Source organism: Echiichthys vipera (genome assembly GCF_963691815.1).
Source record: "Echiichthys vipera genome assembly, chromosome: 19".
In the NCBI taxonomy this organism is placed as follows: Eukaryota; Metazoa; Chordata; class Actinopteri; order Perciformes; family Trachinidae; genus Echiichthys; species Echiichthys vipera.
The window spans coordinates 24608562-24632302 of NC_139844.1; the positions used below are offsets into that span (position 1 = coordinate 24608562).

Sequence of the window (23741 nt, forward strand, 5' to 3'; positions counted from 1 at the left end):
AACACAGACAACACCCAAAAACAAGTCACGCCTATTTTAACGTCCACAGTTGCCGTGGATACACATACAACTATGTTTACACATATCCTGATTGACAGGTGGCTGTGTAGCCCCGCCCTAAAGCATCTGTTGCTTTATGATCCATTTTTACTCTAAATTAGATCATAATTGACTAAATGAACGGCATTCTGTGTTGAAGAAGACTTGAAACTAGAGATTGAGACCATAAACTGTATGAATGAAGGTCTACAGCACACACTCACACACTTTTTGTATCATATACGTCTCTGTTCATTACACATAACATAACGTGTCCACTATGACATTATCTCTTTCATCGCCCGTCCTCATGTACTCATCCGGGCTGCTAACATGTGCCACCTGGTGGACGCTGCAGCTACTGCAGCCAGTGAAACTAACACAGGAATAAATTATGTCTGACCCCCGTATTGATGCTACGGCAATCACGCAGAGCTCAGGTCAAATGAAAGGGGAAACATCTGTAGTCAGCGCTTCAAATTCAGCCAGCAAAAGACCCACCAGCACCAGGGGTCTAACCCTGGACCCCCTTCTGGACCAACCGCTGTTAAACACGTTAGGCCCAGCTCTGCCGTCGGCCACCAGCCCGTTGGTCCTGGCAGCACAGGGGTTTGGTACGGTATTGGAGTTGTTACTGCTACTGAGGTAGAGCCCGTTTTGGGTCTAGTCTAACTTCTCTTTCTCTTCCTCTGCTCAGGGGTGGATATCCTTAAGCTGGTGGCGGCCCAGGTGGGCACCCAATGGATAGACATCTATCAGTCGCTGGCCAACGCCACCGAGAGGGAGGTGGCTGCCTTTTCCAACGGCTACTCGTCTGATCACGAGCGGGCGTATGCAGCGCTGCAGCACTGGACCATCCGGGACAGCGACGCCAACCTGGCCAAGCTGATCAACGCCCTGCATCGACAGCGCCGCATCGACGTGGTGGAGAAGATACGCTGCGTCATGGAGGACGACCCGCAGGTAGGCCGAACAGATGGGTGTGCAAGACATAGCCTGTTTTGAGCCAGGTGGATTCAGTGGCAGGATCATATTTTTGACCTTTCCTATGTTCTCATCTTTTAAATCTTCAGCTCTGTCAACGTCACTGGCACAAGCTGTAGCACACTCTGTTCTTTGCATCTCTCTCCCACTGAAATCTAATCAGGGGGAAGCTGCGCGGTGTGTCCCACCGGAGCCAATCCCTGCGGTTCAGCTGCATTCCTCACATTAAAGCAACAGTTCACTTTGGGGGGGTGATGTGATGTTAAAGCAGTGATTACAGTGTCAGCGTCGCAGCCTGTCTTTGCGTACTGAACTGTTTTGGAAAATTCGTGTTGGAGTGAGTAAGTGAGTTCGTGAGGGAGGGAGGGGTGTGACTTATGTCTGTTTAAGGCCAGAGTGCATCTCAACAGAGGAACTGGGACATCACCAGCTGAGGCGGAGCCAAAGTGGGCACTTTAAACACCACGCTGCAGCACCGCGGGACCATTTTATTGTTATTTGACAATTGTTTGCCCCCAACTGAAGGATTAAACTGGTGGAAAACAAAGACAGGAAACAGGTTTCATTCTGACATAATGTGACTGTTTATGAGTAAAAGAAAAGTCTAAAAAAAAGTCAATAACACATTGTAACGGCCTGCAGTGACTGTTGATGTTAATGTTAGAACGTGTCACTGTTGGAGTGAACCACTGAGATTTCCCACAGGTCAGTGAAGTTACACGTTGGGTTTTTTAGAGAGGCGTGAAGCCTGGAGTTAAAAAGGCGAGTAAAAACGAGAGTGAGGGCGCACTCACACTGTCCCTCCGCACCGGGCCAAAACAGGTTTTTTTCAGGTAAAGCCTAGTGCGTTTGACCAGTGTGAGTGCAACCGCTCCACGCATAACTGTGGCCAGCTGGCCGTCCACGGCCCGTTTGGGAGAGGTGGGCTTTTGTAAAGCGCATTTGCACGTGTACGAGCACGAGCACGAGGCCTACGGCGGTTCTGAGGTCATTTCCTGTGCGCCTGTTGGGACATAGAGAAAAGAAGGAGGGACCATGCGCGGACATTTAACCCCAACAACAATGGTCCACGACCTTTTTTCATCAGTGCAGTTTCATAAACACAACTCTGATGCTTTTCTTCCTCTCAAACCTCTCAAACGTGTTGTCATGATGCAGCGTGGTGCAGCGTGGTGCACGCGTGTACCGCTGTTGAGTTAGCAACTCACATGTCTAAGTCACGGGCCGTCTGGTATCAGCCTCATACTGTAGTCCTGCAACTATAGCGGCTTAGTTGAGCCCCTGGATGTGTCACTGATGACGCTTACCGCAGTCTCAACGCCGATTGGATGTTGCGGCGTGATGCTGCCTGAAAAGTTTGATGTTTTAAACTTTATTTGCGTCGCTTCAGACGCTCGAGACGCTTCATGCACGCCATGTCTCGCCGCACTAGATGCTCCATTCAGGCAGCCGAAACCTGAAACGTGTAGAGTTGCCGCTAAATTCGCGTCTATCACGTTTGGTGTGAACGCAGTTCCAGGACCTATTTTCATTAGCGCAGTTTCATAAACACGACTCTGATACTTGTCTTCCTCTCAAACCTGCACACGTGTTGTCATGATGCAGCGTGGTGCAGGCGTGTACCAGGATGACTGCTCACATGTCTAAGTCACGGGCCGTCTGATATCAGCCTCGTACTGTAATCACAAACACAGGGGACACACAGAGTCCTTCATCACCATTTACTTTCCTCCCTCTCCTCTAACGTCCCAGTGATTGGTATCAAATGAGTGCCCTTGACTGCACTCTCCAAGGTCACAGCGCTGCACAGTCACAGCCTTGTTCTGGTTTTAAAGACCCACCAGTCGCCTCACTGTCTCAGCTCTCGAGCGGTCTGTTGTAATTTGGCCTCTCATCACAACGTAATAACGAGCATATCCGGCACTCGTTCTCTATCGTTCTTACGAGATTGATCGTGGACGAGGGAACAGATAATGAAGCTGTAGGGTGAGGGCGAGGCCTGGTGGTCATGGAGAGGTCAGTGTGTTAAAGGGACCACAGGAAGTTGGGGCAGTTCTCTCGGGTCAAATCAAATCAGACATTGGGCGACTTAAGCCACAGCGGTCACATAACGCCACACGTCACCCTGTGTGGGTCGACTCGTAGCCGTGGTTACAGTAGCTAACAGAACTTAGCTCTAGCTCTGCAGCCTTTCATATCCGTCTCCTCATCTATTTTCCGTTCTGCTTCCTTTTCCTTTGTCCTTCTTCGTTAAACCTTTCCTTTCCTCTTCAACTTCTCCACGTGTCTCATGTTCTTTGCTTCTCTCCCTATTTCTTTATCGTGCCGCGTCCGTCTCTTTTTCTGTCTCTCCTTCCTCTATCGTCACACACACAGCCCCCATCCCCCCCTCCCTTCGTCTCTCTTCAGCGCAGTAATGAACCTGTGGTTTGAACCAGTAGTGACTGGTTTGGGGGATGAGATCACAAGAGCAGGTCTCGTTTTTCCCCAGTTTGTCCTAAAGGTCGCAGCAGCAGGGAGGTCATTTCATTTACACCACACACACACACACACACACACACACACACAGGCACACACACACACACACACACACACACAGGCACACACACACTGGTGATGGTGGATTTGTGCTCAGTTCACTGTCCGTCAGGCCTGATGAATGTCTGGGTCAGCGGACTGCAGCGTGACACAACGTGTGTGATTGTGATCGAACAAACACGCTCTGTCTCACTCACAGTGACGTGCACATATACTGCACACACACACACACACACACACACACACACACACACACACACACACACACACACACACACACACACACACACACACACACACACACACACACACACACACACACACACACACACACTCACACACACACACACACACTGTGACAAAGACACGTTGGCTTTCACACAGCAGCAGAACAAATGTTGTTAAGAGCAGATGCGACGGAAAAAACATGTTTTTGTTTTTTACCCATGAGGGACGATAAATATATAACGGCCTCAGAGGACAGGAAGTCAGTGAGGACTCAGATCCCAGGCACAATTATACAACCTGACATTCAAGTTTCCTGCAGAGATGTAAACTTATGTCGTTACTGGTTCTCTGTGAGTTTGTTTCATGTGAAATTTGACTTTATTTTTATTTATTTTCCATAGGATTCAGATTCAATTGTCAACAACCTGCATCATGTTTATTTGTCACTCACTGCCGTGTTCATGTCGTTATGTTGGTTTTAAATATCGGGGCGACTGTGGCTCAGTTGGTGGAGCGAGTCGGCCAATGTCCGAAGGGTTCGATCCCCGCTCTGCCCTACTTGTGTCATGGTCGTTGTGTCCTTGGGCGAGACACTTCACCCACCTCGCCTCGTGTGAATGTGTGTGACTGTTGTGTGTGTGAGGAGGTGGTCGAGGGGCCGTAGGCGCTGATTAGCTGCCACGCTCCCGTCAGTCGGCCCCAGAGCAGCTGTGACTACCGCGCAGTTCACCACCACACAGTTTGTGTGTGTGTGTGAATGAACCTGGACTCTGTAAAGCGCCTTGAGCACTGAGAAAGACGCTATATAAATCAAAGCCATAATAACAATAATAATAATAAATAACTGCCAGGGGCAAAAAGTAAAGATTATATATGAGCTAAACAACTGAGAACCATGTAAAAATACGCAGCCCTGATTACGGAGTAAAATGATAGATAGATAGATAGATAGATAGATAGACAGACAGACAGACAGACAGACAGACAGACAGACAGACAGACAGACAGACAGACAGACAGACAGACAGACAGACAGACAGATAGATAGATAGACAGATAACTTTATTTATCCCCGAGGGGAAATGAGGTCATCGTAGCAGCAGCGATACAAAGCAATCAGAAATACTGAAAATAAGATAAAATATAAAATACAAAATATGAACAACAATAAAATAAAAGTACAGTATCACAGATAGACACTATATTACAATATGCTATGTGGATTTTAATGTGCAAGAGAGATAAAGGTGCATTTCAGTGATAAGTGAGTGTGTTTCCTGAGTGTTGCTGTGCAGCGTCGTAGAGTGAGACTGTCCTTGTGTCTTGCAGTTAGTGTGTGTTACTGTGCGACTTCTGTGTTTTTAAAGGGTCAGGAAAACCCAAAACAAACTAACTAACCTCGTACAACCCCACTTTAAAATATCCAAACTATCCCTTTTGGTGTGTTGTTGAACATACGGAGTAACAAACAAGTCCACGCAGCCGTTAGCAGCAGAGCTCCCGGCCCAGCATGGACCACCAAGGGCACACACAGACGGGAGCACCAACACGGCGTTCGCTTCCCCCCTCCAGGGCCCGAGTGTTAACATCGCTCTGTGTATCATTCTGCTCTCACGACTGCAGCAGGTAGGAACTGTTTCCTGTGGCGTTCCTTAAGACAGCGAGGTTGAATGAGTCTGCTGCTGAAGCTGCTCTGAAGCTCGTCCAGGGTTCCAGGAGGGGATGAGAGACATCGTCCATGATCATCCTGTGCTCCACCACCTCCTCCAGGGTGACAACAGCAGACCCGGCCTTCTTTATGAGTTTGTTCAGTGTGTTCGCGTCTTTTGCTTTGGTGCCTGCACCCCAGGACACCACAGAAGAAGAAGAGGGTGCTCGCAACAACAGACTGATAAAACATCTGAAGCATCCGGTTGCAGACATTGAAGGACCTGAGCCTCCTCAGGAAGTAAAGCCGGCTGTAGGAAAAATGTAGGAAGCAGTTGAGTCAACCCTGTCAGGCTGTTCAGTGACGTAACGCCTTTTCAAAATAAGATTTCCGGGTCCAAACCTCGTGTTTCTACAACACCTCAGTGTCGTGTTCCCAGTTGTTTGAACAGATCTGAGTTTAAAAACAACGTAATCGTCATTTTACCTCTTTCTCATGGATGAAAAAGAGTCAAACCGACCAAAGAGGTGATCGTGATTGTTCACATGTTCGGCCGTTGTCTGTTTTGTTTCAACGGAGCGTTTGGACCCGGGAATCTTATTTTGAAAGGGTGTTACGTCAGAGTGAACAGCCGGATAAGCTGAAGCAGGTGCTGTGGTCACGGCCGTTCATCCGGAGGACCAAAAACCAAACAGATCAGTTTAAACATGAAGGACTAAAGGTGAAACTTAAAGCACCTTTTACTGACTCCTCCACTGTGTTGGTGCTTCTGTCTGTCTCTGACACGGCTGTGACGCGCTGTCATCCTGGTCCTCCACTGTGTTGGTGCTTCCGTCTGTCTCTGACACGGCTGTGACGCGCTGTCATCCTGGTCCTCCACTGTGTTGGTGCTTCCGTCTGTCTCTGACACGGCTGTGACGCGCTGTCATCCTGGTCACACAATAGGTCACAGCGTCAGTGTCAAACATGAAAGGCTCGCTCCCCTCTGCCCACCCAGGTGATGCTCTTCACGTACGTCTGAGAGCCTCTCGAACCCCAGGGACTCTGGTCCCCAGCTGCGACTGCGACGCTTGTTTTGTTTTCACCTTGTGAGCCTGTGTGTGTGTGTGTGTGTGTGTGTGTGTGCGTGTGTGCGTCCGTGAGTGTGGTCTTGGGGTCCAGGGGGTGGTTTGGAGCATTTTGTGGAGTCTGCGTTTTATAATTTTAGCTTCTCATGTACACACACACGCACGCACGCACGCACGCACTCACACGCACACACACACACACACACACACACACACACACACACACACACACACACACACACACACACACACACACACACACACACACACACACACACACACACACGCACACACACACAAACACGGTTAGCCATCGGGAGCAGTTTGGGGTTTGATATCTTGCTCAAGGACACTTCCACATGTGGACAGGAGGAGCCGGGTATCGAACCATCAATCTCATGGTTGAAGGACAACTCTCTCTACCTCCGAGCCCGTGCAAAACATACAGTCGCCAAACTTCACAAAACTTTAAGAGTGTGTAGTTGAAATCCAAATGAAGGCTGACTTTGAAATTGAGTGTGACCCAAGCTAAAGGGGCCTGAAGCAGGGGGTTAGCATTAACGGGGCTCCATCTCCGTGTCCTCCCATCTTGTGGTCTGTTGTTTCCTTATGCCGGCCGCCTTGAAAGGCTCTTGAAAAGCTCTTGAAAAGCTCTTGAAAGGCTCTTGAAAGGCGCTGTGCTACTGAGGCCGGAGCTGGAGCGCGAGGGTCACTGCGAGGAAGAGCAGTAGTGTTGTTCCAGAAAGCTCTCAGGCTGCTGCGCTGCTAACTACTCCTGTCAGCACGACACAGGGCCCTGCTGGGGACAGGGACTCAGGACGCACACACACCGGGCACACAGCCCAACACACACACACACACACACACACACACACGCACGCACGCACGCACACACACACACTCACACACACACACACACACACACACACACACACACACACACACACACACACACTGAGCCAGCGAGCCTCACTGGCAGAGTTGCTGCAGTAAGTATGAAGGGCAGAGGATGGACACACACACACCGGGCACAGAGCCCAACACACACACACACACACACACACACACACACACACACACACACACACACACACACACACACACACACACACACACACACACACGCACACACACACACACACACGCACTGGGGATAGTTTGATTAATTAGAACATGTTAAAGCAAAGAATAATTACTCTAAACTGATGAGTCATTAACTCAGATGCTGCTAACAGAGGAACTTGTGCACCTCACTGTTAGACACTCTACGGTGTGACCTCACGGCACGTTCAGCCTTTACCTCTAACTCATCTGTGACATTTAAAGTACGTCTTTTCTCCCTTTTACTTGTTCCAGGGGGGGAACACTCCCTGGATAAGCCTGCGTTGATGTCAGACGCACTCACAAACACGTGTAGATCCCTCCCTCTGAAAAGAATCAGAGCCATTTCTGGGAAACGTTGTCGTCCTCTCCTCCACAGAGTAATGGATGCGGTTTCCTTTTATCATCATGGGGCTCTTTATGGAGGGGACTCAAAGGCGTCTAACAGGACCCGAGTCATAAACACCCAATTATGGAAGGAATTACAGTTGATTGTGCATCATTGTGGCAGGAAGGGATAATGACTTCTGTGTGCTGTGGAGTTTTTACTGTGGATTTGCAGAGAAGTAGAAAGCAAAGGGGAGTGTGTGTGTGTGCGTGTGTGTGCGTGGGTGTGTGTGCTTGTGTGTGTCGGTGTGTGTGTCGGTGTGTGTGTGTGTGTGTGTGTGCATGTGTGTGCGTGTGTGCTGTGTAGTTTTTTTTGTGGATTTGCAGAGAAGTAGATAGCAATGGGGAGAAAGACGTTTTTGACTGCGTGTGTGCGTGTATGTGTGGATGTGTGTGTGTGTGTGTGTGTGGATGTGTGTGTGTGTGTGTGTGTGTGTGTGTGTGTGTGTGCGTGCGTGTGTGTCTGTGGGTGTGTGTGTGTGAGTTCTTTTCAACTACTAAAGATACAGGCTCTTAAATGACCAAAAACGTCTCAGGTTTACGGCCCTACGACGACACTTGTCTAACCCAAGTTCACACGAGTCGGCTTCTAAAGAGTCCTGGGTGCAAATGGTGGACGCACTTCCTTCGATTCTAAGACACGTGCGGTGAGGGCTCAGCATCAGTCCATGGGGTACACACACACACACACACACACACACACGTATTTGCTCTACCAGGGGCGTTACCAGGTGCTTATTATCAAAGCTGGTCTACGGCTGCCTCAGTCCGTAAGTTTGTTAGTTCCTGAAAATCAAAGTCAAAGAATAACACAAACAAAGTAACTGATCGCGGCAGTGATAGATGTTCTTTAAATGTCACAGATGAGTCAGAGGTAAAGGCTGAACGTGCCGTGAGGTCACACCGTAGAGTGTCTAACAGTGAGGTGCACAAGTTCCTCTGTTAGCAGCATCTGAGTTAATGACTCATCAGTTTAGAGTAATTATTCTTTGCTTTAACATGTTCTAATTAATCAAACTATCCCCAGTGTGTGTGTGTGTGTGTGTGTGTGTGTGTGTGTGTGTGTGTGTGTGTGTGTGTGTGTGTGTGTGTGTGTGTGTGTGTGTGTTTACCGAGTTTTTGAGCCATTTTGAGCGAGGACACGTTGGAAAATGAGGTCAAACGAAGGCAGTTTTCATTTCTACTAAGGGTCAGTTTAAGATTGTGACTCTGCTTTCGGGTTAATTAGTTTAAAGGGTTTAAGAGTTAATTGTTGGGCTGAAACAATTACTGGAGTAACTCGAGTTACTCGATTACAAAAATTCAATGACAAAATCTCCGCCTCAATGATTCGTTTGATTCCTATCTGGTGCGTTCTGCGTCCTGTTCAGCGCAGGAACATCTCACACTTAGAAAAGCAGCCAAATAGGTGAACGTGTCCACTGTGAACTACAGCTGTTCCACCACAACAGCGTCACGGATGACTCAGCGTCTGGGCCGAAAGCCACTTCATCTTGAATCTTGAATCTGATCTACAAATGTCATGGAACAAATACACGGAGTGGATTTGTTTTTCATATAACAACAAATTCAATCCATGCTGGCAGCCTGGCTCTAGGTGTATCAGTGTCAGTTATTGGATGGATTACCACGACATACCGACATCGGTGAGCCCCTGACTTTTCTTCTGGCGTTACTAGAAGGACAGAGATTTCACTACGTCAGCAACAGCAACTAAAATCTGGCACAAAAGTGCAGTAACTTCAGGGCGCCCTCCCACTGTTCCTCCGTCCCGTGCCCCGTGCTTTAGGGTCCTTGTCCCCCCCTCCAGGCCCGTTTGTACTCACACCACCTGGGCCTCGGAGAATGCTTCTTGCTGCCTATACGTCATCACGCCGTAACACGTCACACGCATTGATGACGTCATGGCGATGCGTGGCTTTGTTTCCAGATCTTTCCGTAGACCTCGGAGTTTTTGTGCGTCTTGTCGACTGTTTTTGAATCTTTTCATCGACCAAATCTGCAGTAAACACTCCACCTCCGCATCACACCAACGTGAACCTTTCACCGCCATTGTTTTAAATGTCCGCGCATGGTCCCTCCTTCTTTTTTCTATGTCCCAACAGGCGCACAGGAAATGACCTCAGAACCGCAGTAGGCCTCGTGCTCGTGCACGTGTGCACGCTCGTGCTCGTACATGTGCAAACGTGCTTTACTAAAGCCCACCTCTCCCACACGGGCCGTGGACGGCAAGCGTGCCGCTCCTAGACGCGGTACAGAGTCATAGAATAACACAAACAAAGTAACTGATCGAGGCAGTGATGGACCAGCAACTTCCATGTTTTACGACGTGAAATGACTTGTATATATATATATATTTGTATATACTGTTGCTCTATTAACTATTCATTAAATGCATGAATAAAGCACGTGTTTTTACAGAAGTTGGCCACAAAGAAGCTCGATGAATGCTCAGATCAATCAGCTTCCTGTTAATATTTCAGGATATATCTTGACGGTTCAAAGTGCAAAGTCAGACTCATTGTCACGCAAACATCGGCAGCGTTTGGTTTTGTGTTCACACTCTGGGTTCAGATCAGTGTCATCGTGGTGATTGCACTTATCCAAGGTCATATTTAGGATCTGACTGTCTGCAGATGCCTCATCGTTCGTTCACAGGGAGGAGGAAGAGACACCAGAGGAAAGAGAAAGGGGCTCACATCCTCCACTTCTCTGTCTGGTTTCAACTCTCCTGCAGCAGCCCAGCTAAAAATAGACACATCCATCAGACAGCTGACACTCGGCCGATCAGATGGGAATACCATCAATAGTTTCATATTAGTTACATATTTCTGTTATATAAAAGATGCATTGGCACGTTTTCTCATTAGTTGGCATGACATTAGTGAGAACATCCATGTTTGCAGGACTGTAACGAGCGGTCTCCACTCGCCAAATGCGACTAAAATCTTCCCCTGGCGACTTCATTTTGGAGGCTCCACGCCACGGGGCGGGTAAATGTTTGTCCTCATGGTCGTGCTCGAGCAATACATTATGCAAGATATAGCAAAACATTGTAGTCGCTATAAAATGATAAATTATGACGGTAGCGAAATCGATCTACCGGTCAGTGCTGGTTCCTACCCTCACCTGTGGTCATGAAAGCTGGGTCAGGACCCAAAGAACCAGGTCCAGGTCCAAGCGTCTGAAATGTGTTTCCTCAGGAGGGGGTCTGGAGTCTCCCTTAGAGAGAGGGGGAGAAGTTCAGCATCCGTGAGGAACTCGGAGTGGAGCCGCTGCTCCTTTGCGTTGAAAGGAGCCAGTTGAGGTGGTTCAGGATCATCTGGTAAGGATGAACCCTGGGCGCCTCCCTAGGGAGGTGTTCCAGGCACGTCCAGCTGGGAGGAGGCCTCGGGGAAGACCCAGGACAAGGTGGAGAGATTCGATCTTCACACTGGCCTGGGAACGCCTCAGGATCCCCCAGTTAGAGCTGGTTAATGTGGCCCGGGAAAGGGAAGTTTGGGGTCCCCTGCTGGAGCTGCTGCCCCTGCGACCTGATCCAGGATAAGAGGCTGAAGATGAGATGACGATAGCAAAGTCTAAACCAGTGATTTGTTGCGTATCGCACTGAAGTAGGTGGTTTGGGCTACTTGACTCCACTGGGCTGAGAAAAAGACATTTGGCCACATTAGAGATAAAAAACCAAACTCGTATTGTTTTAATGTGAGGAATATGTGATTGGCATGAGGTGTATTCAGTTGTCATGAGGGGTAAGAGAGGACCTACTGACCCTGACCCCACCATCATCGACACTGGTTCTGTGGTTCCAGTTTTTACATAGGTTGTTTTGTTGTGTCTTATGCTTCATGGCAGTATTCGATCTGTTTTTTGTGTTTGTGCTGCGAAACCAGAGAAACATTTCAAAGTTTGTGTCATTGGTAGTCTGACAGCACTCTTTGTGGGTAGCTGTAACCTGTTTATATAACAAGGTTAACATTTAGCAAGGTCAGGATTTGGGCGTGTTTTATTGAATCGGGCAGTTTCTAAATTGTTATTGAGCTGGAAACTGTCAGTCTGATCTGGAAACCCCGCCCTGGGTTAAACATTGGAGATAAACTATTGTAAAAAAAGTGATTTATCAACAAAGAGAATCAACGCAAAAGGAACAAACAGACGGGAGCAATCTGTAAAGTCAGTAGTGAAGTGAGTGGATGAGTGAAACCATGTTGTCGGGGTATCGAGCTTTGCAAATAAAGGAAAAGGAAACTAAAAAGACACGGCCCAAAGGTGGTGGAGGAGTCTGCTGCAGCTGCTGCTCTGCCTCATGCAGCACGGAGCACACTGTGCACAGGTGTGTGTCCCCCGGAGAGAGAGAGAGACACACACACACCAGAGGAACTGTCACATCACTAAATATTGTGTATCTCAGGTCCCGTTTACACGTACACAGCTATTTTTAAAAACAGAGACATTTCCCTGCGTTTGTGCCCTTCGAAGCACGCAAACAGAAACAGTTCTTCCTGAATTCACCTCTGAAAACAGTTCTTTCTAAAACCTTGTGTGTGAGTGGAGATTTTGAAAAACTCTGGATGCATGTTTGCATGTAAACAGAGAAGAACAGACGTCACACTCCGCCTCAGAGCTTGCACTTGCGTCTGAGGCGTATGTTTACATTTTCACTGGGCTGTGGTGATCATGGATCATTGGCCAACGTGGTCTTGAGACACCTACAGGTTTGGTTTGCTCTTGACGGCACACAGGTTAGTGTAAACGTAAATGTTTCTGGAAAAGGGGACAGGTGTGCACGATGTTATATTTGAAAACAGACAGAGAGACGGGTCAGGACCCAAAGAACCAGGTCCAGGTCCAAGTGTCTGAAATGTGTTTCCTCAGGAGGGGGGCTGGAGTCTCCCTTAGAGAGAGGGGGAGAAGTTCAGCATCCGTGAGGAACTCGGAGTAGAGCCGCTGCTCCTTTGTGTTGAAAGGAGCCAGTTGAGGTGGTTCAGGATCATCTGGTAAGGATGAACCCTGGGCGCCTCCCTAGGGAGGTGTTCCAGGCACGTCCAGCTGGGAGGAGGCCTCGGGGAAGACCCAGGACCAGGTGGAGAGATTAGATCTCCACACTGGCCTGGGAACGCCTCAGGATCCCCCAGTTAGAGCTGGTTAATGTGGCCCGGGAAAGGGAAGAACCTCGGAGTGAGAGTCCTAGAGAAAGGTGATACAATTAGAAGAGGAAGAAAGAGAAAAAGAGGAACAGAGATTAATAAAAGGAGGATGTGAGGATGGAGAGAATCAGCAGAGGACAACTGTGTCGAAGCTTCAGTTTGTCACACGCGTGTTTTTCTACTCTTCTTGCTCCGCCTCCTCACTTCTCCTGCTTTCTCTCTACAGTTTGACATCAACCAGCTGATGACCTCAGTGAATGTAAGCCAAAGCCTCAGTCCCATCCACAAGCCGCTGGAGTCTCCCAGCAGCGTCGGCGGCAGCAGCAGCCACAGCGGTGGGAGCGCGGGCGGGGCCAGCGGCGTGGGCGTGGAGCAGTCGCCGGTGGACCGCACAAAAGGCTTCTTCCCCGACGAATCGGAGCCCCTCCTTCGCTGTGACTCCACCTCCAGCAAAGACTCCGCCCTCAGCAGGAACGGCTCCTTCATTACCAAAGGTGAGCGAGTCCGTAAAACAGCGTCCGTGGCCAGAAACCACGGTGGACTTTGATCCGACTCCACTGTCAGCATGGTGTGACAGAGTTTAACAAGAACACCTTTCATTAGTGTGAATAAACATTATCTCTCAGGGCGCACTCACACTGTGCCTCCGTACCGTGCCCGAGCACGTTCCACGGCTAAAGTCTGGTTCCTTTGACCAGTGTGAGTGCAACCGTACCGCGTCTAGGAGCGGCACGCTTGCCGTCCACGGCCCGTTTGGGAGAGGTGGGCTTTAGTAAAGCACGTTTGCACATGTACGAGCACGAGCGTGCGCACGTGTACGAGGCCTACGGCGGTTCTGAGGTCATTTCCTGTGCGCCTGTTGGGACATAGAAAAAAGAAGGAGGGACCATGCGCGGACATTTCAAACAATGGCGGTGAAAGGTTCACGTTGGTGTGATGCGGAGGTGGAGTGTTTACTGCAGATTTGGTCGATGAAAAGTCATTAAATATGAAGCAAAAACAAATGATGTTAAGCGTGAAGTTAGAGGTTAAAGGTTGAATGGGGTCTAATTGACCCTAAGGAGAAGAGGAGGGTTAAGTGAATGCTTCAGGTGTCAGTAAGAAAACTGTCTGCATACACGCGTTCTTCAGTTTTAGTACTCACAACATTTAGAGCGAGTCACACTTCGTAAGAGGTTCCCAGGTGTGACTTTAATTAAGCATCTCACATCTCCACTAAAGGCCTCTCTGGTACCCAAGAACAGTGACTGTTGAATGACTCCGACACTCACTAATGTGTCTCACACTCACTGAACATGATGATACAACAGTGCACTCAGTTTAAACGTGTGAGTGGATGCCCTCATGTGGTCACTCTGGGTATTGCTGCTACATCAAAACCACCTTCGGCCTTTCCTCACATCTGATATTTCATTAGCAGTATAGCTTTATGTAAAGTTTTGGTTAGCAAGCTTTAAGATCATCACAGTAACACTTTACCTTCTCTGTTTCCCCTCCAGAAAAGAAAGACACCGTTCTGCGGCAGGTGCGTCTGGACCCGTGCGACCTTCAGCCCATCTTCGACGACATGCTGCACATCCTGAACCCAGAGGAGCTGCACGTCATCGAGGAGATCCCGGCCGCCGAGGACCGGCTGGACCAGCTGTTTGAGATCGCAGGGGTCAAGAGTCAGGAGGCCAGCCAGACGCTTCTGGACTCGGTCTACAGCCACCTCCCGGACCTGTTATAGTGGAAGGAACAACACGGATGAGAACCGGGACGGGGCCTCAGCAGGAGGGATGACTCGGATCGTTCGGATGAAGCTCGGGTCGATGTTTGATCTCTGACTCATCACGTTACATGATTTGAGCTCGATGTTGGAGATGGTGGTTATCTGCACCGCCTCATTCAAATCATTATTGGTACTTTACTCCTCTTTACCTTCCAATCTGTGTCTCGTGTATATACACTATTACTCCATCCTCTGCCACGATACAGGGTCAACGCTCAATGTGACGTAAGCATTCCCAGTGTCGCACCAGGGAGTGATTCTTCACCTTTCCTCGAGTACGTTCAGCCTTTTTTAAGGTGGTATTTTAAGGGTGTCGTGACCTTTACAACTTAGAAAAGGCTGGTTTGAAGAAGAGCTGACTATATGTTGGAAACATAAAACGCACTTTCTTTATCTCACCTGGCCAATGCCTTCGTTTTTAAAGGGTAATTCCGGTGTTTTTTGTCGACTGTGCCAATCACCCAAAGGCTTCCCTCGCCTTTAAAGTGAGATTACGGCGTAAAATCATCCTAGCGTCTTTTTCAACGTATGCACTCATCAAATAATCCATCGAGACAGTTTTAGTGTAACAACTATTAACGGAGAAATCCAGGTGAGTGGCTAACAGGCGGACGTGGCTAACAGTGGTTAGCTCAGGGCAGTACGGTGAAGGCATTCAAAGGTCTTTTTTAACCACTAATGCTGCTGAAAATAACAGTAAACCTCTGCAGCAGCATGAGAAGAGTCCCTACACACACAACAAAGCACCAATGCGCTCCTTCCTTTGGGATTGACTTTGGTAATCCACTGTAATGGACTTTACTATGAGAGGAGCTGGTACAGGGGTCAGTAGGTAAGTCTTTAAAACACTCTTTAATAAACTCTGGCTTCACTAACTACGCTGTTGGTGCTTTGTTGTGTGTGTAGGGACTCTTCTCATGCTGCTGCAGAGGTTTGCTGTTATTTTCAGCAGCATTAGTGGTTAAAAAAGACCTTTGAATGCCTTCACTGTACTGCCCCGAGCTAATCACTGTTAGCCTCTCTCGTGGATTTCTCCGTTAATAGTTGTTACACACAAAAAATTGTCTAAATTTCTTATCTGATGAGTGTATTCGCCGTAAAAGACCCTGGGATGACTTTACTCCAGAATTACACTTTAACATGATTTCAGTATTTAAAGGAAATATAGTTTAAAATGGTGGTAACCGCTAAATGATTGCAAGAAAGGAAACTACACACAGACAATAGTAAATAAGCTATCACTCTAAATGACACTGGTATTATTCTGAGGGTTTTAAGGTGTTTTAGACTCATGTAATCCACATTCACTGATGTTTTGCCCAGGGATGCTGAACCCGGGAGTTGTGCCTGAGCTGGTCCCTTTTCTCAGCCCCTCGTTTTTTTATTTTTCCATCTCCTCCGGTTGTACCTGGAGCGGCTCATCGGTGGGTTTTAGCACTTGTTTAAGTCAGCAGCGCTCTACCAGACCAGCAGGGGGCAGTGTTAGATTAGAGGCTCGACCTGCTGCTCTGGAACCAAAGCCATATATCAAGGATACCTAATCTATGACCCTGATATATGGCTTAGCCTTTCCACTGTTTGCTTTTGGACGATGGCTCCAAAACAAACAATGAACCGAACAGGAAGGGTGCGACGTTTTTCACGCCCCTCCCTGCGTCTCTGGAACCAAAGCCATATATCTAAGACGGTTTGGATACGTCGCTTTGGGCTCTCCGTCACTGTTGGACTCACGGACAGTATCAAATAAATACTCCTTCAACTACGCACATTCAGATCTCTGCTAGCTAGCTAACCCCCGTTCGCCTCAGCAAATGTAGCGTTGATAAAGTGTTCTCGGTACATTTTGGAGCTTCATGTGTGGCCGTCTGAGTGTTTTATAGTTAAAATGATAGATACAAGATTTGTTTCCCCATGCAGTGGTACGTTGCGTCGTGCTCTGTGTGGTTATTAAAACGTAATAACGATGCACTAATTTGATTTTGTACTGGAGGCGCAGACGTGTATTCTCTGTCGTTTTCACTTCTTTTCTGAAATGCTAACGTTTGATTTCGTCGTCATGTTTTCTACATTTAGTTTGATTTACTCTGTTATTGTAGCATCTCTGTGTTATTATTATTATTTGGACTTCTTTGTCTCTCGTGTTCTTATGGGCATTCAGACGTATCCCCCCCCCCACGCTTGGTGCGACGCGATGACCTGGCTGGGATGTAACATATGCATACTCCATACTCTACTTGAAGTCTGTCTACACGCGTTACTTGATTTGAACCAAGAAGAAATAATGTATTCTCTGCGTTCCTTCCAAGTCAACGATCTTAAAGTACTTATAAAACTGAAAAGCACCAAAAACTCATCACCGGTGGGAGAGGGTTTGACAGGCGCCGTGAGAGCAGCCGACCACGGACTCTCAAAGCCTCTGTGGTGCTACATGTGAACTCTCACCAGTTGGCCTGACGCAGGGGGAGCGAACCCCAGACGAAGGACTATTTCCAGTGAAATAGATCGAGGGTTGTGCTGCTTTGCACCGTGGGATGTTGACGATGACGATGATGTTGATGGCGATGATGAGAATGTGTGAGCTTGCTCTCCGCGACGCTGTGGAGACTCAGACTGCAGGATGTGAGCTTTTTATTTTCTAAGGAAGTCCGTCAGGATGAAGGTGAGGTGTGAAATGCACATGTGGGTGGATGAGTGGATGATTTCATCAAATTTCACGTGTGTAACCAGTATGTTTACTACTATGTAACCTCTTAAAATCAACCAATTAAAGCTCAAAGCATTTGTCATAACTTTGTGTGTAGTTGTCACTCATTCAGACAGGTTTCGTACCTTTTCCAAGGTAAAGGTCAAACACTACAAGGTCCATTTTCAAGCTTTTCTAGCACCTTAGGGCAAATCTCTACAAATACATATTGAAAATTATTATTTCACCCTTTTTTATCCCATTAAAAGAGACGTTATTGTGCTGTAAACAACTATAATTGTGTTTTGTAACACCAGAAGGATAAGAAAGCAAATTACATTTCTATCCTATAGCTGTTTGTTGTGAATGAAATGCAATTAAAGCTCTTTTCACACCTTGAAACACATCAAAATTCAAGCATTTTCAAGGATTTCAAGCACCGGTACGAACCCTGTTTAGATCTTTGTATGTGATTAATACCGGAACACTTGCTTTAAACATTTAAAGTTTGTATATTAACATAAATCTGCACAGAAGAAGAAGAAGATACGATTCATTTCTGGATAACAGAGCAAACATACTGTAAATAAGATTTGCATTTTTACCTGAAGGTTTGAATCACAGAGACATGTTTGGATTGCTCAGGTCACAAAATAGGTCGACAATGAGCTGCACAACAAATGCAACAGGATCCAACTGTTTTGGATTTCCTTATGTTGCCTAGATGCCTTTTTTTTATGTCAAATTTCCTTTTAAATGTCCACCCTTTTATGTTGGATATGCCCGATTTGGTGGTTCCAACTATTACTTAAGGTGTTCACCATGGTAATACCGACTTCCTGCCCCGTTCCTGGGGTGGGAATCTTTGGGTGCCTCACGATTCAATTCCAATTCTTGGAGTCACGGATTCGATTCAGGGTAAATTTTTGGTTCAAACGATTCTCGAGTCCATGCTTCAGGATCCACTCCAGTCCTACACATTAGATTAGACTTTAATTGTTGAAAGAGGAATCAACTTACTGCAATAATGTAAACACACAAAGGCAAATCTGACCAAAGTTAATTTATTCATGCTTAACTTTCTCAATTCTCAGTGACTAAAAAAACAAAAGTGCTATTAACATACCGACTATAAGTCTCTCTCGAGTCTAAGTTGCGGCAGCTAAAAAATGCATAATGAAGAAGAAAAAAACATGTATAAGTCGCATTTTGGGGGGAAATTAATTTTATAAAATCAGACCAAGAACAGACATTTCATCTTGAAAGGCAAGTTACAGTAATAATAGAATAGAGAACAACAGGCTGAATATGTGTCTGTTATGTTAACATAACATTCATTCATCTTCAACCGCTTGTCCCTGTCGGGGTCGTGGGGGGCTGGAGCCGATCCCAGCTGACATCGGGCGTGAGGCGGGGTCCACCCTGGACAGGACGCCAGTCTATCACAGGACACATAGAGACGAACAGAGACAGACAACCATTCACACCTACGGGTGATTTAGAGTCATCAATGAACCGAACACCTGCACGTCTTTGGACTGTGGGAGGAAACCGGAGAACCCGGAGAAAACCCACGCAGACACGGGGACAACATGCAAACTCCACACAGAAGGGCCCCAGCAGGGATTCAAACCAGGAACCTTCTAGCTGTGAGGCGACAGTGCTGACCACTAATCCACCGTGCCGCCCATTTATTCAGAAAACTAAGCGTGAACGACATAAACTCTCGATCTCACTCTAAATCACTAAATCCATTCAGTTCTTCATCCTCGGAACCTCCAAAAATGTTTTATATACAAATCAAAGGGCTCATAATTATCTTCAGACTACAGAGAAAGTATGTTTTCATCGTTTAGACCCGACCTAAATGGAGTCATGTGCAGGAGAAGGAGGGTGCGCGGCTAAAAAGAGCTGTAGTGAAACACCTGCAGCAGCTTAGGTCCCGTCTCCGTAAAGGTCCAGTCCACAACTCTGCTGCTCACACTTTAAAACACTGTGCCTGATGTTTTTTCTATTGTTTTTCATGCTTGTTTCGTGTTTGGCGCTCGGGCATGGACTCTTGAACGCATCCGTTAGTCCTTCCAAGTTCTCGCGAACCAAAAATGGCGGCGACCTTAAAGAAGATTGGTCTGCTGTCCATGAGGTAACCCCATGCTGCCACTTGATGAACTGTTGTGTTTGTCACTTCCACGCTGGCTTGCAGGTTGGGTCGCTCACTGTTCTGCACCTCACACAGTGACAACAAGATAACGTTCATCCTCTGTGTGCATGTTTTATGAAGAATACCAGGACCCTGAACCTGAAGCAAGTGGAATTCCCCCATACGTTTTCCCGTCAGTCTTCACTTCTCTTCCTCATTCCTATCCAATGCATTCATGTTGTAACGTTTGTGACGTATCAGGACTTTCTATCAAATCTATTCTATGTGAAGCTCCTTCACAAACGCATGTGACTCACTTTTCTTCAAGTGTCCTCATCGTAAATCCCTCACTTTCTTATTTAACGACATAATTGGCCGCAGAGAAGGTCGCTGTGGCTCCAGTTACACAAACCCAGGTGGGTGTAGACTGTTGTGTGTCGGTGTGTGAGTGCACAGTAATAGGCCAAGGATCTGCAGAGAGCTGGAGTCACAAAGACATCTCAGATCCCCAGCGATCCACAAAAGGACGTCATTTGACAAAGAAGAATAGAGGGCGTGCAGGGGATGTAACAGATCCTCTGTCAGCCATATTGCAGGTCTCACAGTGTCCAAGGAAAGTTGATATGTGCTCCTGTTTGTACAACGTGTCCGTCTCAGGTGAATTAAATAGACCCAGACAATCGTCTCCGACAAATCCACTGTGCGAAGGCGAATCAGGTGATGGAGTGAGGCGAGTCAGGTGTGTTCTTGCTAGGTTGGACTGAAAACCTGCAGCCACCGCGGCCCTTTACTGGATCACTTTGACACTGATCATTGGGTCAATGTGGACGTTTGGGCCAAATTTGAAGAAATTCCCACCAGGTGTCCCTGAGATATGGAGATGGACGGACAGACAACCGGAAAACAAAGCCCCAGCCATGATAATAATACATTTTATTTGCATTGTACTTTACATTCAACTGCCTCAAAGTGCTACAAACAGAATAGAAACAATATAAAAGTTAAAGGTAAAATGAAAACAAGTATAAGTTAAAAGGAGAAGGATGCACAATAAAGGTTAAAGAGAGGCGCCCGTCCCCGTCCGCTGTCTTCCATGGGACCTAATGTTCAGAACAAGTATGTTTGATAGTGAGTGTGGAGAGGCAAGGCAAGGCAACTTTATATGTGTAGCACTTTTCATACACAAGGCAGACTCCAAGTGCTTCACCGCATAATGTCATGAATTCAAATGCATTACAGAAAGACAAAGAGAGACAATAATAACAATTCAACAGTGCGGACGTTAAGAGTGCAAAGGTTTAGCAGAAAGCTACGGTGAACATAGAAGTGTTCAGTCTAGTTTTAGAGGTGGTCAGAGTGAAAGTCTCACATCTTCAGGAAGTTGATTCCAGCTGTTTGTTGCATAATGACTGAAAGACGCTTTCCCATGATTTGAGTTTACTCTGCGAACCACTAACAGATTGGCGTCAGAGGATCTTAGTGATGTAGAAGGCTTATGTAGTGGGAGCATAGCAGTGATATACTTCGGCCCTAGACCATGAAGTGATTTATATGTGAGCAGGAGGATTTTGAAATCAACTCTCGGACGTAGAACTGGTTTAATGTGTTCACATGTTCTGGTCTTTGTCAGAACTCTTGCAGCAGCGTCCTGAACGAGCTGCAGGAGACCATGACAGTAGTCCGGCCTGCTGGTGATAAAGGCACGGACAAGTGTTTCTAAGTCTTGAGCTGACGTGAGCCCTCTAAGTCTTAGGTAGGCTGATGTTGTTACTGATTTGATGCGACTGTCGAAATGTAAATCAGAATCCATAATAACCCCAAGATTTCTGGCTTTATTTGAGGTTTTCAGGGACAGTGATTGAAGGTGTTGGATGACTTTAAACTCTTTCTTTCTTAGCACCAAAAACAATTATCTCAGTTTTATCCTCATTTAGTTGAAGGAAATTTTGGGAGGATAAATCATGTTGACGTTTGTGGATCCATCAAAGTCAGTTTGTCATAGTAACACACATACGACGGGGTATGATTACATAACATAACCTGCTCTACAGACAGCATCTCAGCGTCTTTACTTCCTCATGTCTCGAACGTCTACAAACTAGTTTGGCTCTCATTAGCAACGCTGATATTATCTTCACCTACTGAGTGTGTGTGTGTGTGTGTGTGTGCAACCATAGCATCCCAACCGTGCAGTCACGAAACTTAGGTGTGTAGTTGGGAACCACATGAAGCCCCCCCTCTCATAAGCGATTGTTTATTTCTCTGTTGGTCGTGTGCTTTGACTTCATGACTTGCAGGTGAAACCTTTTGTTCACATATTACTGTGGCAAACTGCTTTGATCTGGTTTCAACCGCCGGCTTGTGTTTGAATCAAACGAGAAAGCTTGCCAAATTTGTCACCGCGGACATATTTACAGTTCACTTCCTTATTTATCAAACAATTCACCTGCAGTGAAATGTGTCCAGCCCTATCCAGTCAGCCACCAGAGCTTCATTACTGTAGACAGGGGGGGAGCACAAAATTCTGGAGCCTGTACATAGGCAAGCTCCCTGGACCCCTCCCCACACCCAAAGCTATTCACAGTCTTATCTCTGTGGGCCCTCCTTACATGAGGACCCCGTATACTCAGTCACCCCACAGCCCTACGCCCTCCAACAATGACGCAATGGGAAGTCTTGTCATTGGTGCACAGTCTGGAGAATGTCCCAAACAAGTCGAAAGTGCTGATGCACTGTGTTATCATACTGTACTTTCCAGAGCTGCTTTCTGTATTTTACAAGCTCTGTTTCAGGAGAAGGGCTGGACCGTGTGATGTCATATTTCACTTTCAGATGTCAGTTACAGCCGTGGAAGTATTATAACGGGCGATGATACGGCCCTCAGCCACATCGGCTCGTCTGGCTTCCAACTTAGAATAATCTGCTTTCTGTTGTCTGATCGGCTCAGCCTGACCCTCGGCCGGGTCACTTAGGGCGCACTCACACTGTCCATCCGTACCGTGGCCAAGCACGTGTCAAGGGTAAAGTCTAGTTCCTTTGACCAGTGTGAGTGCAACCGTACCGCAGGCCTACGACGGTTCTGCGCCCTAAGGTGCAGTAGGTTTACTGACATTTGATGAAAGCCCCGGGTGCAGCCATCACAATGCAGCGCTGGCAGGACACACTGAACCAGATTCTCATTTGAACTGTTTTAGGATTTCAAAAAATGTTTGAGAAAGAACAGTACAGTACAGAAGCCTTTGTTTAAGCATTTGGATACCGGTTCTACCGCTGTTCAACCCCCCCCCCAAAGCAGCAGAAGCAGGATTACCAGAACCCAGCACAGGATTATTACCAGAAGACGCGCATCGACCTTTTGAGTTATGGTTTTTTTAACACTTCGTCTGACAGGAGCAGAAAAATGTGTTTGGATCAGGGTCGCGTCTCAGATTCTTACTGGAAGAGCAGAGAAACCTGCAGAGCGAGTACTCCAGCAGTGACACTGTGTCAGTGACTCTGTGTACAGCACGTCTGCAGCCACGGAGCCTGTTGCTGAGATGAATCAAACACAATAAAGGATCAGGTGTCACGGGTTATATTTGTGGACACCGGGCAGATCCAGGGATTAAACGTGCATGTAGTGTTGTATCCTAAACATATCCATGTACTTTAGGGTCAGAGTGTTTTCTGCTGCTTCTTTACTCTTCTTCATTAATATATTGAATAACTATTAACAGTGAAAGAGTTTGTTTGACCCATCCATCCGCCCAGGTGCCAATGCCCACATGTTCTCTGGTGACAGTAGCTGGAGTTTCCCAGGTCTGTTGGTGCCCTGCAGTGTTGATGAACATGTTCCAATAACAGCTGAGTCAGCTGTTTAATGTTACGCCCACAATAACAAAGAATCTGGCTCAGTTTTATGACCAGCAGCATATTAAAGAACAGCATACCTGATAAGTCATCAGGTATGCTGTTCATCCATCCATCCATCTATCTACCCATCCGTCTATCTATCTATCCATCTATCTATCT

General features: G+C 47.1%; 1 protein-coding gene across 1 annotated transcript in view; it reads left to right on the top strand.

Annotated features, from left to right (window-relative positions):
- tnfrsf21 (tumor necrosis factor receptor superfamily, member 21) overlaps positions 1-17696 on the top strand; it is a 48705-nt gene extending 31009 nt beyond the window's left edge. The window contains exons 4-6 of the mRNA XM_083933989.1: positions 737-1002; positions 13363-13630; positions 14636-17696. Coding sequence (XP_083790115.1) covers positions 737-1002; positions 13363-13630; positions 14636-14865 — 764 coding nt within the window. The 3' untranslated portion in view covers positions 14866-17696. The remainder of the gene's footprint in view (positions 1-736; positions 1003-13362; positions 13631-14635) is intronic.
- The last annotated feature ends 6045 nt before the right edge of the window (positions 17697-23741 follow it).